Source organism: Cloeon dipterum, chromosome 2, assembly GCF_949628265.1.
Source record: "Cloeon dipterum chromosome 2, ieCloDipt1.1, whole genome shotgun sequence".
Lineage (NCBI taxonomy): Eukaryota > Metazoa > Arthropoda > Insecta > Ephemeroptera > Baetidae > Cloeon > Cloeon dipterum.
Genome location: NC_088787.1, coordinates 13091310 through 13109894, shown reverse-complemented (window position 1 = coordinate 13109894; position 18585 = coordinate 13091310). Strand labels below are relative to the sequence as shown.

The window sequence follows — 18585 nt, the reverse complement described above, 5'->3', positions numbered from 1 at the left end:
CATTTTAAATAAGCATCGCGTTATCAAATTCAATTAATTTCATTCGGCTATGCCATTAATATACGTCATGAACGTCGATAGGCTAATGCGCTCTTCACTGAAGGAGTACACATTTAGATATGACGTCACACGACACGTTAGTCTTATTTTTTAAACGATCTCTTACATTTTTCGATTAAAATTGTAAACCAAATAACACTACCATATTTGATTGAAGGAAAACGCCAAAAAATGTAGACATACCTTGCAGTTCAGATGATGAGAAAAATCGGAAAAATCCCGTTTCTATACTTCAGGTGTTCCAGATGATATTATCAAATCACTTTTTTGCAGTCGCGTTATCTGCCGCAGCAAATAGCAGGTGACGACTAATTGCAAAGAACACAGCTCCTGTAATATTCTGCGCATGCAGTTCAGAAGACGAACGTCCCCTGGTCGAGATGCCTCTCAATTGAGTGGTTATATACGTACACGTGATTGAAGCTCATCTTAATGTCACGGTAGTGCCCCCTTTTCATTCACCTCGTGTGTAGCAATAGAAATGAGCACCGGCATTCAGAACGACAGGCAATAATTGAATACAAATATATCAATCTAGATTAATCAGCGAGTTAAACTATGAATGCCGGTGCAAAAAATGTTCGCAACCAATTAAAGCAAAGAGCACGTGCCAAACAATTGCGCGCAAGAAATACCGGCAAACCCTTTTTCCATACATGGGACGTGCTAACAAACCACTTTTCTTTCCCACAACTGAAGTGTAAAAAGTGTAACCTTATACTCAAAGTCAGTGTCGCTTGAATACAAATCCTAGCTTGCAATTTGATCCCTTACAGCTTTATTTCCTATTTCATTCATGACGCAGTAGTTTATTAAAAAAGTTAAAATACAAAGCGCATTCTTACCAAATACAATAGACTGTAAAAAATTGCTTATTTTAAATCAAAACTACATTACGCCTGCCATCTTTGACTATGCCTAATTGGCAGGATTGCAATACTTGTACGTAGATATGTTTACTTATTGTTATCATGATTTGAAACTTTACTAAACAGGAAATTATTCATTTATCATTGAAAACGTAAGATGACCATAGACAAAAATGACAAGCAGAAACTGCATGGACAGTGTGTGAAACTAAATTTTGAGTCGACCTCCTCGCCATATATATGCGCCACTATTTATTCCAGAGAAAAGTATTTATGGAAAAAATAATTTAAATATATATATGTATCAGTTGCATCACTCTATCGAAATCCTGATTTTCATACTGTATTAAATATTTTTGTGGCGGTAAAATGTACATCTTTTCATTTTCAATGATAATATTTTTTTACTTCAATATTACATAACGTTTTGAAAACATACAAAAAATTTTAGAACACCATTTACAACAAATCAGAGCTATGTTTTATTATGAGTGAAATATTGATTTAATTTTAAATGTCTCAAGTCTCTTATACAAATATATATTTTTATAATTTTAATAAACGCTTATTCTGAGCATTTTAACAATACGCAATGGTAAGCTGGAATGCAAATAATTTTATGGATCACACCAAGGAGGGTATTTTCTGACTTTCACCGTAAATAGAACTAAAAAAATTAAATACATAATAAGAAAAATCGATTCTTTTACAAAACTTTAGGTCAACTACCGCTCTAAAAAGATGTTTCAACAAATTCCTCCAATCTGGCTCTTCAGCAAGATGTTCAAATTGACACTTTGGTACATAAAAAGCCGCCGACCGATGCATATTAATCAGTCGCGAATTGTCGCTCGCTTTTTGAGCGCATAACCAAAAACGCAGCCGCCGTAATCTCTATCAACGCGGCCAGATAAGATGGTGTGTTCACCCACCATGGCAATATATCAGTAGAAAGAGCCGAGCGAATTCTGGAGCGGCTCGTTGGCCAGTTCACTTGCTAACTGAATTATAACGGAGGGACCAGTAGCCGCGGCCAGACACTCACACACGCTTGCAGTCATGGTGAGCACCCCTCTGAGCACCGGTGCCACCGAGCACCTGGAGCACACAGCAATGCAGATCCTCCAGTTCAAGGTAGGTTTTTTTCTCTATATATGGGAAAAGGGAAAATAGTGCAACTCTTCCATTCATGGTAAAAACATACTGTCATTAGCCTAATGGAGTTTCTCTGATTGTGAGTAAAAGTTGGAGCATATTATCGAGCGTGAAGGGAGGTTTTTCAGATTTTAATCTATATTATAACCCAGTGAAAGAGATAAATTCTAAAATGTAAGCGAAAAAATGGCCAAATAAGTATCAAAATATATCAAGAGCCTAATTTCTCTTAGAAGTTTTTGAGTATCTTAAAATATTATCAATTGTTATCAAAATGCTCTCGTTCTTTCAATTTCTATTGATAATTAATGCACTCTGAAGAGCTGGAAGAAAGAAAATAACAACTAGCTCCACATCTCATGGGCAAAAATAATATTTTTTATCTGCTAAAATGTATTTTTGCATAATATATCTTTAATTTAACGAACAGCAGGTATCTGTATTCTTACTAAAAGTAGAAATTTTTAATTAATTTATGCGCTGCATGGTTTTTAATTTCCGCAATGAAGAAATACCGTTCAAACAGTTTTTCCTGCCTGCTCAGCACAAAGTTCAGTTTAAAGCTGACAGCATATTTGTTTCCGTTATGGAAGGTGACGAAAGCTTATATGAGTGAGGTGCATCGACCAGAAATTAGAGAATGTTAGGTAAATATTAAAATTTTGGTAATTTTTTTAGTAAATTTGAAGGACGGCTCAAACATAATTGAGCTTATTAACAGATAAAGAATTAGCAATGGTCGCATACACGAGGCAAAACGATCAGAGATTAAAAAAAAATAAAGATAATCAACGACGGGTGGATCGGCTAAGAGCATTCTTGACAAGCTTCTCTTTAATGTACTTACAAATTGATTCATCTAGCTGCTGTAAAAAGTTTTTGTCTCAGAAGCGACGCTCGTTATCTTTTTTCAACCTCTAATTGCACCCGCTGACTCACGAATTATTGATAAACGCTATACAATGGCTTAGCGCACACATGGCATATCATAAAAAAATATTGCGTTGAACAATTTTAAAAAACTTAATCGAAAAATTATTTTAAAATTTATGATGTCTGTTAACGAAATATTATATCTTGTTCACAGATTTTAACCCTGATTGACAACAAGGAGGAAATAGACAAGTTCAACAACACAATCGAAATATACTTGAAGTAAGTTCATTTTTATTTTGTTACACCTAATGCTCACAATCAGTGGGATGCTGAGTGATGTAGCGCGTGCAGAGTGAAAAATAAAGCGGCAAACAGCGCGCGTAGCACGGTTCTCTCGGTTATTATTTCCCTCCTTCGAGATATTTAATCCGATTAGTTGCTTCCACAAGAGCCAATTTTAATGAACCCACTCAGGCGTGTAAATACACACTCGATATTGATCCAGTTTCGCACGCGACTAAAAACATACAATATTTTAGGAGTCGCGCCTTGATTCTGTTTCCTGATGTCGTTCGTTATCTCTCCGCTTTGTTTTAGGAAACGCAAAACAAACACACCAGTTTTCGAAATGCTAATTGATGGGCGTATGAGTGATAACTTTTCTATTGTGCGATTTGAGGGGTTTGAGTGTGGGTGGGTTTATGTTTTGAATTTGAGAAATTATAGCATAGATTTCATCAGGTCGACTATTTTGCAGCTTAATTTTTTTCAAACAATTTTAATTTTAATTTCTCAACGTGCAAGAATCGGTTTTGTTCTTATCCACCGACTTAAATAATACATATTACAAGTGGTGGTGCAAGCCTTTGAGCTCCCCAATTAGTCGTTTCTGATTAGACTTATTAAGAGATATCGATCATCATCATCATCATCATCACGTTTTTTGCCAATTTAATTCGAATTTTCCAAGAATGTATTTTTATTGTGTTTAGGGATGGAAAAATAATACCCCTTGTGCAAGGAATAAAGAGGGTCATCAAAGTTCCAGCCCGGCTGCAGCTTTTCGACGATGTCAGGTGAGTTCAAACTCATTGTAAATAATATTATTTCCTCGTAGTGCAGTTCTAAGCTAGACGTCATTTCACACATAAATCCATTCGTGCGAGAAAATTCCTCGCAGGCCTCAAAGTGGTCTCTTTGTGCCGAGATTGTTTATTATTTGATTGCTCTCCTTTCGGCGTTGAAACGCACGCCAAAGGCTCAGGTGCTCACATCCTGTGTTGTTTGTTATACTTTTCTCGCGCGCCGCCACATTCATTTCTGTTGTGCGTTTTTTAAATGCACTGGCCGTGTTTCCGCCCGTGAACGTATCATACGCAAACAGAAAAAAGCTAGTAATGAGAGCTTCTGATAAGAATAGAAGCTGGAACGATTAACACCTGTTTCGCTCGCAAAATTAATTATTTCAACATGATCCTGAGAAGGATATGAAAATCAACGTGTATGCATTGAACTTGTCGTAACAGTGAAATATGTGAAATATTTAAAAAGGTTTCCAGGCTTATCTTTAAATTTTAAATTTCTTCTTGGATTAAAGGTCAGTATTCATTTTTTTAAATTTTAATTCCGGCACAGTCATGGAAAATTTATTTTTCCGTTTAGAGATTATTTTAATACCGATCTAGTCTTTAAACCAAAAATTCTTGATGGAAAAATTTGAATTTTATATTTATTTATAGCAAAAAAGAGGCCCCAAGAACAGCCCAAATTTTGCAAGAAAAAATTTTAAAGAGGATTGGTATTGGGAAATCCTTAAAATCGTTTTTGGATCCAATTGACGCAAAAATTTACCGAAGTAGCATATAAAAATAAATGTTTCGAGAAAAGTGGCTACAAAGGTAGCATGCTTTTCATACTGTGAGGAGTGAGGACTGTCTCCCTTAATGCCTTAATTGAAATCCTATTTTATTTCAAAACAAATAATATCCCTTAAAGGTTTCATTTGCTGTTGGACAGATCTCGACGAAAGGAATTGAAATCTGCCAAGAAAATATGGTCAAGCGCTTTAAATTATGGAGAAATTAACATAAAATTGAAAAATTCGAATTTTTACTGTAACAAGGTGCTCTTTCGATTATGTATAACAAATTGTTTGTCGATCATAATTGCTTTTGCATCCATAAGTTCAAATAATTTCATTTGTCGCCCTGTATCGATCCACTTTAAAGCTAACATTTGAATTAAAAAATTCATTGGATATTTCCAAATTTTAAATAGCATTCAGGGATATTATTTAGTTAGGAATAAAGTTAATGCCGCGGAAAGTGACGATCTTTTTTCGCTAAACCTAACGAAGTGGACAACCTATTCAAAACATTCGTTTTTCTTTTATTTTACGCTTCGTTGTGTGTAACTAAAAGAGAAGCGAAGAACAGTACGTTGCTGCGCTATTTATTTGCATCTTAGTCACATGATCCAACAGAATGACCGCTGGAAAAAAAACTCAAGCCAACGGGAACGAAATCGGCAACAATTTCCCAAATAAACCCAATCAAAATCATTTGAATCCAAATATCTAATATTGTTTTAAATGGAGTTAAAAAGAGCTAGCAAAGTATATGCCTATTATTTTTCTGGGATTGTTAAAGAAGATCTCCAATCACTGCTGAAATCCAAAATAAAAAATCTAACTCTTCTTATTGTAATCAAATGTTAATTAGTGTGAATGTAAACATGAAGTTGTGACCTTCAGCAATGCTTCATTTTTGTATTACGCTCTCCTAACTCGGTTATCCAAACCCAATTAAAATTGCACAACAATTATATAAATGCGGGTGACAGATATAAGTAAAAATCATTGACCCAAATCTGTCATCCTAGCTAGATTGCACGCGAAAAATGATGTTCATTCTGCCTTTTGGACGGCATGCGCAGAAAATTCGGCGTGCGGGTGCCATAGGAGCGTGTCGGCTGAGTGGTCGCGTGTTTTTTACGCCCTCGGTCTCTTTTCCTTCCGGCCCTAATTCAGTGGTGGCCAGAGAGTTGAACGAGTGGGAGCCGAGCGCAATTCACCGCCGGCTGCCGCTTCCTCTGCTGTCTGTCGCTCTGAATCACTCTCGCAGCACATGTTCGCTGCGTTTTCCCGTCGCTGCTTCCATTAAATTCGCGAGTGCTTCCAAAACTCCACAGAGTTATGAGTTAGTGCTCGGCCGTGAAATTTGCAATATTCTCCTAGATCATAAGGTAAATCACACAACCGTTAGTACCGTTTGTACATATTGATATTCACTTTGTAACAATAATATTTTGCTCTACATTTCGCTAACTTCAAGCTCGTGTATCAAATAATTAAAAAAATAGTAAATGGAATATTTTTTTAAATTGGAATATGTGCGGGGGAGGGGGGTAATTTTTAGCGTAAAGTGGCTGGTTCTTAATGTGATTTGAAGCTCAGTTGCCTTTTCCTGATATATTATACACTTCTCTTGAAAGTATGCTAAATTAACGAATATAATTAATTACTCCTAATTAAAAATTTCCACAACTTGCTCTTATCTAGTCAACTTTGCAGTAGCACTTACTGTGAGTTCTTTCTGAAAACGTCAACAAACGGTGGTGATTCATTGGATACAATAAGTGGCCGATAATAAGTTAATGAAAATCACATGATGGAAAATTTATCAAAACACTCAAAAGAGTGCATTTGCATTAATCTTCGTATTTTGTTTAAATGTTGCAAACAAAAATACTCAAGGCTGAGAGCAATTAATTACGCTAGCTGCAAGACGTGGAATTAAAATGAAGCTTTGACGCGACGAAAGTTCAATGTCACTGTAGCGAGAAATAATAACACAACGTGACGAGCTTGGGACGCAGGTTTTTCACTCCGGAACTGGGGCAATGTTTCTATGCAGTTGTCATAATGTACTGACATCAAGTTTCTGAAAATCTGAAAGGTTTTCATACCAACAACATCTTTTAAACACTTTTAAACCTCTCAGCGCCAATACAGAACTTTTGATTTTCTCTTCTCATTGCGCGATTTCCGCTGCAGCATTATTGTTAATGTCACTCAATAGAAATTGAGTATTTTTATTGTTTTACATCCAGCTATTCTTATAGAAGCAGTTTATAAATGGATTTCTTAATAGAATTAATTCTAATCGGAATCGCCAGATACAATCACCATTCTGACAATGAGAGTTCAATTCATTTTGTTTGTGCGATTGAAACAGCTGTCGATTTCCGTACTGACAGCCGGTGTGGCACCAGAAAGCTTTTTGATTTCACTTAGTCTACAACAATCGCATCCTTGTGAGAGAGCAAATTAGTGTAAAATCATTACGCGTGTGCAACGAATCAGTTACCGCTGATTGAAGCTGCAAAAGAAAGTCGCGCAGCGAAAGTGTACGCTCACGACATTTTATTTATTTAATAACGCGCAAAGAGGAGTTTCTTCAAATTCAGCAGATTTGCGAGCATTTGCTACTCAGCAGAGCGTGTCCAGAAGGTAGCTCAGGTTCAATCTCGCTCGCGGGCTCATAAAATCCGCATAAATGTGTGTCATCCAACTCTCTTCAGGACCAATCAAAACCAATTAACATGTTAAACTAAAAACGCTCTCATCAAGCATAATTTATGTGCTGTTGCAAACCCAGAATTTTGCAAAAATGTGAATGTCTCGTGATCTCCCTTTCGTCCTGATTCCTTTAATCGCAGGTTTACTTTTCAAATTTCACCTTTTGACGCGGTGTATGATTGTGCAGTCTGAAACATTTCGGGAGTATCAGTTTGTTTATCTCGGGTGCCGCGAATCTCAAGCAGGTAGCCTTTTTAGCCGGTGAAGCATTTCATAGCAGGGTCTAATTAAATATTTACTTGGGTTTCACTGCTTATGAAAATCTCGCTACTTGCTAAGCACCTTACCAGCATGCATGAATCGAATTCACGGCATGTTTGCGGAGGCAAACGGCGGTTCTCTTTCGGCGTGTGCTGTCCCATGTTATTCGATCACGATGTTTTTGAGCGCACATTGCTCGTTACCGTGCCTAAAGCAGGGGTGGTGCCTTCCTCACTCACAATCAGAGATATTGTAATATAAATCATAAAAAAATGAAAATAATATGCAAAATATCATTTTGATGCATATGATTTATAAAAATATCAAAGTATATCGATACAGAGCAACAAAATTTTTTAATTGTTGGATTCAATAAGCAGTGGATTGATATAAAATTTATTTTACAAAATCATAAAAGGACCTTGCAACAGTAAAAATTCATATTTTTCTTATTTTCTCCCAAATTTACTGCGCTTGACCACATTTTCTTGACAGATGTTGATTCCTCTCGTCCAGATCTGTCCAACAGCGTGTGAAACCTTATAGAGAAATAATTATTTGTTGTGAAATTAAATAAGATTTCAAGTAAGGAGACAGTCCTCACCATTTAGAAAGCATGCTAACTTTGTAGCCACTTTTCTCAATAATTAACAGTCAATTTTGGCGTCAACTGAATCCTTAAGGGATTCAGTTCATGCAGTGGCAACAAGCATTTTCCAGGATTTTGCAGTATCATCCTCTTTAAAGCTAGGAATATTTTTAGAGGTCCATTGTCAGCCGTGAACTTTTGCAGCAGACCAATTTTTATTAGTGAAATTTGATATATTGCGAGGGTTAAAACACCAATTGTATTTCGGAATTTTTCATATTTTCGAGTTTTTGACTGGCTGCTCTCACTAGCCACGTGACCCAAAAATAGCCGGCTGGCTGAGACCTCTAATTATTTAAATTTCCATAGCAATATGCGTTCAAGTCATGTTTTAAAGTTATCGTTTTGAGCCTCATTTAATTCTAAAAATATCATTATACAAAATTATTTTAGTATGGTTCGTTTAAGTGCAAAACAATTCCGTTCCATTTCCAAAAACTGAAATTATAACGGTCCATTTATTCTACCAAGTGTAACTCGCTAACTTTTATTTCGTTCAGTTTTGTTTTAACAAAATTTTATTTCAACAGGCGCATTGTGCCTCTGAGACAGCAAATGGAGTACAACCTCATAGTGCCATACACCTCTAACCGGACAAGAAATGTCGAGCTCAAGCGACGGGCTCCTTCTTACGATTTCGGCTTCTCGATTCGCGGTGGTCGTGAGCACGGAACCGGCTTTTTCGTTTCGCATGTCGAGCCCAACTCAGAGGCCTTTTTCCAGAACTTGAAGGTAAAATCAGAGCCAGCGGTTGGATTCTTTCGTTAACGCCATGTTACGCAGGTTGGAGACCAATTCGTCAGGATAAACGGATTTTCTGTCGAGTTTGCCATTCACAGAGAAGTCTTGCAACTCATTAAGAGCAGCACACACCTTTACCTCAGAGTTCGCAGTGAGTACTTTTGCACTTATCAACTCGCTATTCGAGTGAAATTCTTCGGGAGATAATTTTCTGTTTCAAACGCCTCATAGCAACTTTGGTTTATTTTTAAATCTCACATCATCTCCACATTAGCACCTCCGATAATCGTGACAGTTAATGAAGCGGAATAATATGTCCTAATCAGCTTGTAACGATACCTGTCACGTATAATTAGCGGGTTGTTCGCAAATAATTAAAATATGAAGTTGTCGCCGCGATGCCGTCTGCGAGTGAGAATTCCTCTCGAGGCAAAGTCCATCAGTACCGCGTCAAAATTTCCAAAGTATGATTAGATTGAAATGTTCTGATAGCCAGATTGACTGTCACTGTGAGGCCTCTTAAGTAATACTGTTTGCCGCGCAATAAAATTTGCATATAAATATTTCCAGTCAGAATAAACCAACTTGAACTTGAACTTTCCATTTAAAATTAGGCATTAAAATTTGTAATTTAATGATATCAAAATGGACGTGGCACGCCTTAAACGTTTATCAATTGATTACCACTAATTGTAAGGCGTATTTAAATAATGTTAGGATGATGACGAACGTTGGTTTAATTTTTCTCGCTAATCGCTCTATATATAGAGCAAAGAAAACATTTAGATAGATATCTCTTTTCATACGAAATCTGTACGACGTTTCTTTTTTTATAACATACGCCACGGTTCATCGAAAACCGATATCCAAAGAAGCCATTTTTAATTTTTCATGGCATGTAGTTGGACAGTTATTTAGAGAAGAAGCCTTGCAAATGACTCTGTCTTACTCAATTTCCGCACACTTGCACGCTGATGCATTATTAGTTCGAGTCCCTGTAATTACGTGGATGCAAATACTGCATTTCTGTTTGCTCGCGGGCAGCATGGCGTGACGCCAAATTTGAGCAACCCTCTTGCTTCCTGTCAGCGACACCGCGCGCGTTTCTCCCTCCCCGCGACGCGGACGCGCACCTGGCGAAAAATACACCTTGCAATGAAACACCCTGCCACTCTCCCACTCCGCCCCTGATGAAAACTCAATGCGAAATCAATTCGACGGGGATCGCACAGAGCGTTTCGGCTTTATTGATCGGTGCCACCGTCAGTTGCATCCACTCGATCACTCGCTTTAAGTCCGACAGCCAGACGGCCACGGTTGATCTATAGTGTAACGTGACTCTAGCGCTTTCGATAAATAATTCGGTGCCTGTTCATAAATTTCTTTCAAAAACTAAATTTTGCAACATCGACTGTTTTAGGTGTGGGAATGATTCCTGTCAAAGAGTGAGTATTCAGTTTTTATTATTCAGTGTAACGTTTAATGCAATTCAGAAATAAAATTGTAAAATGCATTCATAAAAGTTGAATCTTCTGGAATTTATCAAAACTCTTGTTAAACCAGTTGTTTATTTTGCGCTGGTCGCCTATTTAATTTTAAATTCGAAATGCTAAATTAATTTTTGAATTATTCAATACTGGCCGCGTTTTAGAGTTGATTTTCCTTTTTTCAATCTTAAAAAAAATGCTTTTCCGGATAGAATTGGAATTTTATCTTCATTTCAGCATAATTTAGCACGAAAAATTCTGACTTGCATCCTAAAACGAATTTGTACAGTAAAACTTGGTATATATAACAGTAGCGTATCTTGCACTATTTAAAAAGTAATTTGCATGTCTTGCACGCATATTTTTACTAACCGCACTTTAATTTTTGTTCGCTTTTGTACTATAAGTGGCCAGCATTATCACGATATGACTGAAGAGGAATTGACCCTGCTGCTCCGCTACAACCGACCCGAGCGAGTTTCGCTGCCCGCCAACATTGGTTCGTCGAGACGATCTGGCGTTGTGACCGCGAGGGAGGTGCCACCAAGCTTGGGAAAAACTGGTCGAAGCGTCAGTCTTAGCTCTGTAATGTATGCACCCCTTAACAATTTGCACAATAGCACTGCTTGCTTGATCAAAAATGCACTCAACAGCACAAGAAGATGTTGACCAAATTTATTTTCTCAAAAACTGAGGTGTCGTTTTTGTATTTCTAGCAAAAAGCAAGATCCGTTGTCGTGGCAGGTGGTCGAAGGCCTCAGGTCGACATCACCAACATATCCGAGTGGTCGGGTCTTGACTCGCGCCCAGTCCGAAAGCAACGTGCTCGACAGACATTTGGAGGAAACCAATGACATCAAGCTTTACCTTGACCTGAGCCAACACAACAGTTTAGGAGTCAGGTCAGCGCTTGATATTTTGTAGTATCGGTAATTTTCGACACCATCTCAAGTTTGCACTTAAGGAAGCAAACTAACTCAAGTCACAGAACGATGGTGTCCACCAAACAGGGGTTCACAAAACTGTTCCGGGCTCGTTCTGGAAAAAACAGCACACCCGCTAATTTAGAGAAAAAAAGTTTAGCACGTAGAGGTCTCAGCCAGCCGCGCCAGACGCCAGTAAAAAAGGGGCAAAAATTAAAATGTGCATGAGAAAAAAAAGCACTATCAGACTTAACTTTTAAAATATTGCCAGGCGCCAGTGAAAATGGCCAGCTGCCACCTGAAATTTCGTGGCTGAGACCTCCATTAGCACGCTTTTTTCTAAATTCACGCAATTTTCTCTCTCTTACGCCAATTCATTTCACAGCATTTGCAGAGGAAACAAGAATAGAACTGGAATTTTCATTCAGAGCATTCGGGAGCACAGCTTGGCTGCAGAAGCTGGATTTTTGCCTGGAGACCAAATCATCGAGTGCAACGGCACCAATTTCGAGTTTATCGATTTCAATGATGTCAGATTTTAGACTGATTTGATATCATGCTCTTTATAATTTTGACTTCATATTGACAGGCTGTAAAGATTTTGAAGGAAGGCAAAAACCTCGACTTAGTCATCAGACGTGGACTCGGCACGGAATTTTTCGGTGAGAGTTCAGGTTACAATTCGTCATCAAGCAGCGTCAATGGCGATCACCACGCAGACGGCGGAAAACGGCTCTCTTTGATCACTGAAGACCCAGAGTAAGTGCAATAGTAAATCTACTCTATTATCTGTATATTGGGTCGAAATAGTTATCGTCTATTTGGTTAATGCGTAGGCATAGCCGCTGAGCACAATTGCTGACATGCAAATTTTTTCTGCCTAATTTCACAGGGACGGGGAACGAAGCCGATCTAACAGCCGTAGAGGACCTGATGAAACTCTGGCCGTTGTGATGGAACATCCTGCTGACACAGTTGATTCTAAGGTCGGTCATTGTGAAACGCTCTCTACCATTTTATCAGACGCACGATCCGTAACCGAGCGATTTCGAGCGCCTGCCAGCACAATAGCTATGCAGCCCGCTCGACATGGCGACGTGTCGGCTTGCATACTTCCTCTAACTGCTTTCAATTAGCAACAACAGTTCATTCCTCTCTCACTTTCACAATGAAAGCGATACATTTTTTGACCTGGGATATCATTTAGCTTTGATAGTAATTGTAGAGGTTCAGCAGGAAATTATAAAAATAAGTAACAAAGATCTCGGAGATTATCAAATTCAATTTCTGACTGAATGGGATTTATGAAATTAAGACCAATTTTTATTTATTTTTACAGAAAATTTCATTCATTTTTTCTTATGACAGTTGCAGGAAAAATTGGTCAAGGTCCTGGTTCATCAGGAGGAAGAGGAAGCTCGCATGAACCCACTGGCACAGAGTTCTTCAGGAAGTTCACTGTCAAGCTTCTCGTCTGCTGTCAGTCTTGAGGCCAAGCGCAGGGCAGAGGTAGGATGCAGTATCTTATTTTATAGCATGATTTTATAAGCATCAAAGTTCAATTTTAACATTGAGAGGCTGAATAATAGTTGACAGGTGGAAATTCGAATGATTTCACAAAAGTACCGAATCCGAATCTCAAGGATTTCTTATCCACATCTCTTGCTCATTTTGTTATCGTTTGAAGATGGAGAATTTTATCTTTCCGTAAATTTAATTCCATATGATGCACTGAATCATTATCAGTGGCATGGGACGTTAGGTGAAAATGCATTAGTGTTTAGTCGTCTTTTGTCGGTGAACATCTAAAATCCCGATTTAAGAGCTCATTGAGCGTGGAATAATTACACGCACCATCAGCAACATGCTGATGGTAATCGTCTTTTTAATCCTGCTATTTTGTTATCAGAGACGCGAAGATGACGACAATATCAGCGTGGCGTCGCAGGACAAGCGACGACAGCACGAAATAGCCATCACGGCCTTGCCTGCCGAGAGGAGGCAAAAGCACGCCCAGGTCTGTGCTTCTTGATTGGATTATCATCGTAAATTTCGTTTGCATGAATGTCAGCATGATATTGATAAGCAAATAACTTAATAATCTTCTTTTAAGTACCTGAGATCATCTACTTATCCATGCACGCTCGTTTAATTAAATTTTAATCAATAGTTTGAACACTAAAATGATTACTAATTACAAAAATAACCAGATTATTCATACAGCGAATTTTTTATTTTTATTCATTGTTTTATGTCATCAGATTTTCAACACCAAATTAATTAAAAATTTAAAAATATTCTAATTTCCCCTGTAGCTGATGCAAGAGTTCCAGCAAGTGCACTCCAAAATGTTTTCGAGCACAGTCAGCAGCCACAAAGATTTCACCTCGCATAAGGTACACCGAATAACTAAATATTTTCATGACATAAGTAAAAATACGGTAAAAGAAGGGAAAGTGTCATCCAAAAGCGTTAGGCAACTGGAGCAGTTTCCCTATAGACCACATTGTGTTCGTACACGAACAATGACATCAGCGCGTTGCTAAATTAATTAGTTTTATCACATTTTGCTCGAAAAATGTCAAGAAACGTGTGGCGTGCTCGCAGTTCAATTCAAATCGCGAAATTTACTGTGCGTCTGTGCGAGCAGTATTGTTTCTGTGTTTACAGACCGTTGATAAAGCAGCTATGCGCCGAAACTTATCGCGTGGTGACTTTGACTCTCTGTTAATGGCAGCGCGCGAGCCGGCAAAGCTTTTATTCTGCTGGAAATACTCCAGTCGACGGAGACATGCCGCAGAGACATGAGTCTGCCGTTGCCGCCGGCAAGCCTTTGGTTACGGTTCGAGCATACGAAGTACGCGCGTTATCAGCCGTTTCGGAACCCTTTAAGTGCTTTCGTTTTCCCCTCGATATCTTGCCAGTGCACAAGCAATTACGCACTTGTATTTTCGGGTACTTTTTAATTGTAAATAATTCCCCTTTAGGATAGAGTTGCGAGTGCCAGGAAAGTTTCGGAGAGGAATGCTTCCATCGCCGCACTCATCACTAGACAGGTGAGTTTGTAGTGCATTTTTTTTAAATTTCATCATTGTCAGATCTGTTAGAAAAATTGTTTATTTGATATTAATTTCTAAGTTGACCTCTCTTCTGCTGCAATGATAACGTAGTGATTAACTACGTTAGCCTTTAATGGCTTTGATATCTTCATTTAATATGTAGTTAAAAAACTATTTGCTCTATACTGATAATTGATTGATAATGAATATTTTAAATACGGTGAGATACGTCTTAGTTTGATTACGCATACTTGGTGACATTTTTCATTTATCAGAGGCGTAAAATATGATTTCATTTTCCATTCAATTAAAAAAATAATACGGTGCGAGTCTGAAGAATTGAAAATATAGCCAATTTCTCCAGCGAACAACTGTTGTCATTTCTTAAATTCACGCCTGAAGCGCACTAATTGCAACAGTGAGCAGGCGATTGAGAGCGCAACTTCCTACATTGTGCAATAAATGTACCCATCATGTAACGAGCACTGATTGTGAGATGATAGATATAAATGACGGAAAGAAATTTTTCGGTCGGTTGCAGGAGATGCACAGCGACGCGAGAAAATCGAGCGAGGTCGTTGAGATGCCCTCCCTGGACACGCTCACCCTCAGCCCCAATCCCAACCAGATCAAGCCGCCGGCCGTTTACTTCGGTGGCAAACCAGGCAAAAGCACCCCTGGGGTGGTGACCATTACCGAGTACCCCACTGATCGACGACCGAATCCCAACAAATTCGAATTCTTGGGACAAACCAACGGCCACAACGGAACACACCATCACGATGATCAACAGTCGGCTCTCTCCTCTGAACTTAACTCGACTCTCTCGAGGTAAAATGCAAATTTATTTTAGTTCTATAAGGTTTGATTTTGAACTTCTCAGGAATTTCTTATTTTTATTGAGAACGTGTTCAAAATTTCGTTATGACGGCAATAATCTGAAAAGAAAAATACATAAAACCGGGGAGGATTTAATAATTCCAATGATCTATCACTCTACCTTAAAATTTCAAGAGCTCTTAAAAAGAATTGAAAATATACCTGATCATTTTGGTTTATTAAAAATATTTTTCAATTTACACTCAATTTCCTAATTGGTTCAAAACTTTTGTGGTCGATTGTTCAGAAACTTTTAATTGGTATCAAATTAGTTGATGACGATAAAGGCTCGTATCTCAAATCAAGCAAATGGTCTTGCATCACCACCAGTTTTACGACCTACACGAGTTTTTTGTCTGCAACGATTTTTGTAGCTTTTTTGAGAGGTGAATTTTGACAGCAGATGAGCATGACTCTTAAAATAAAGGTCTATCTGAAACTGAATAAGCCATATATATATATATATATATATATATATATATAATTAAAAAAATGATCACGAAGGAAATTAAATAGAAAGTGGATATTGTTCCGCATGTGCCTCATCAGCTGTGATTTACGGTTAAAAGTGAATTCACACCGCAGTAGTCGCTGACGTGATTTTTTGCGTCCAAAATAGTAGAATTCTCAGCCAGCCACACCAGCCGCCGGTGTAAAAAGATCAAAAATTAAAAAGTGCAGGAGGAAAAACTTCTTTGCGCCTTTCGGGGCGTTAAGCACTGTCAAACTTCACTTTTAAAATATTGTCAGCCACCGCTGTCAGGCAAAAAATTCTTCTAAACCGGTCCCGCCAGCCGTCCCCACAACTCTCGCGGCTGAGACCTCTAAAATGAGGCCTGTTGGGGCTTAATTAACGAGCGAGTCAATATTCTCTTTGAAATTACTTTCTTATAGACAGAGTAAATCGGTGAGAGCATTTTTTGTCGCATTTTAATTTGTTTAACTGGCTTAATTACAGGTCTAACCTGCGTCAGTTGTCGGAGCCAATGCCGACTCCGCCGCCTCCGCCGCTGTCCCCTCACCTGCAGGACAACCATCACGAGGCGCCAGCGCGGGCTCAGAGTCCCGAGTCCATCAGGATTGACATGAACGGGGACGCGTCGTCGGAGCTGCGAAGGGCGCGAAGCAAGCTGAGCGCGATCAACGCCCTGGCCAGGGCCAGGTCGCCGCCGCCGGTGATCGCGAGGAAGCCCATCGCCATTCCCTACTCGGAGCTGGTGAACCAGAGCAACCAGGTGGCCTTCGACCTGCCGATCGGGACGCAGACCGGCCACGCATTCGAGCAGAGCCCACGTTTCGACCGCAGCCCCAGCCCCGAGGCGGCCAAGCAGCCCCTGGTGCACAAGCCGCCCTCGCCCCCGGTGTACAAGCAGCAGCAGCCGGATCAGGTCACCGTGAACGGCGGCAACCGCACCGCCATGATCATGGACGCGCTGTCCAACAGAGTGACCATCAAGTTTCCCAACGGCAACAACGCCAACTCGGCTGGAACGAGGGGGCTGGACTCCCTTTTGGCGACGGAACCCGCCGGACACGGTATTTTGAAGAATAATGATGCCAACACTGAGCTGCAGAAAAAGCACAACGCGCTTATCCAACAGAAGAGCATTACCTTTGGTGAAATGTAAGGGCGTGTAATCAATAAGTGTCTTTCTTATAAGTAAAAACAAAATTGGCTTACTAACCAGGGTAAAAAGCTGTACAAAATCGGCTAATTGATATAATCCATATATATACATTCGCACTGTTCAAATCATCAATTAACAACAATCATGTTTCTATTAATTGTAAAAATCTTTCCACAGAAGTCAAATCTGATACTCTGCGGTTGTACGAGAGATAAAAAGCATGTGAATATATATCGTGGTAAAAACTAATTTTCCTGTCAGATGCACGCTCCTCTCATTTCACCAACATCGCGCACTTTTTTGTCTTTATATACTTTTCAGCTCTTCTCTCTCGCTCTTCGCAGCTTAAAATATATTAACTAACACGCACTATATTCCGTCTCGCACACACTTTCCTAGAATTATTGTATTCCTGGCATTGAGTTTCGACAAATAAACTTTTCTTTTGCAGAACCACAATGATGACATGTATTGAAATTCGAGATTGAGAACTGGGCTCAAACGAATAATTGGCGAACTCATAAGCGATGAGAAGAAGCTTGGTCGACATTCGGGATTGACAACAAATTAATCAACAACATATCTTTTAAGATATTTTCTGCGAAAAGCTTCGCGTGAAAAGTACATATATGCTATGTTTTTGGCTCCCACCTAAAAACCCGTATTTTGTGTGTAAATAGCTATATTTCCGGCGCACCTTTCATATTGTGACATAAAATTTATACAAAAATCTATATTATTTAATATTTAATAATTTTTGTGCTATAAATCTAACGGCTAGTAATTTGGAATAAAAATTTGTATTATTGTCTCTGCCATTAAATATGGGTAAGTGTATAGGAAATATTTTGTGTTTAATTTGTGCAAAATCGCATTAATATTTTTAAGTAAACAATTGAGCTGTAATATTGTGTAAATTAGAAATAATTGTTAGAATTTATAAATGAAACATTAACTTTAGCTTGTAAATATAAATTAAATAAATAATTATTCTACAATAAACTATCTATTTTTTTATTCATTTCCTCGATTGCAACAACTATGTTGAAAACAAGAACCCTGCCCTCAACCAAGAGAAAAGTTATAAAAAAAGCGTAAATGAGACTACTATAGATAGTGGCAGCAAAATATAATGTTGCTTGAAAGTGTAGTAAAAATGCTATAATCTATTTAGGTTAATTAATTTTGTAACTGAATGCCACTTAAATTACACAAAATCATAATTATTATGATATTATGGCTAGAGAAAGGGTTTTATAAACACGCGTGTGCCATTAGTATATTATATACCTTGCCGTATCTGCAAAGTCACGCATGAATAATCTTCCGCTCTGCTGCACTAGAAGAGTGCATCGCAACAAGGATAGGGAATAGATGAGACGACGTCGCTGTGCGGTCGAGAAAAATGAAACGAGATGC

General features: G+C 38.5%; 1 protein-coding gene across 6 annotated transcripts; it reads left to right on the top strand.

Annotated features, from left to right (window-relative positions):
• Positions 1-1860: 1860 nt before the first annotated feature.
• On the top strand, positions 1861-18171 carry LOC135937992 (uncharacterized). Of its 6 annotated transcripts, XM_065481456.1 has the most exons (19): positions 1862-2063; positions 3172-3239; positions 3953-4036; positions 8980-9181; positions 9233-9341; positions 10611-10635; positions 11085-11267; positions 11394-11579; positions 11986-12130; positions 12190-12359; positions 12493-12586; positions 12969-13109; positions 13510-13617; positions 13916-13996; positions 14588-14656; positions 15201-15490; positions 16497-17162; positions 17344-17404; positions 17618-18171. In XM_065481456.1, the coding sequence occupies exons 1-18, from the start codon at positions 1989-1991 to the stop codon at positions 17354-17356; spliced, it is 2709 nt and encodes a 902-aa protein (XP_065337528.1). In that variant the 5' UTR covers positions 1862-1988; the 3' UTR covers positions 17357-17404; positions 17618-18171. The 6 variants fall into 6 exon arrangements, with proteins under 6 accessions (XP_065337530.1, XP_065337528.1, XP_065337526.1 ...); XM_065481454.1 differs by lacking the exon at positions 17344-17404; XM_065481455.1 differs by having other exon boundaries at positions 17344-18171.
• Positions 18172-18585: the final 414 nt, after the last annotated feature.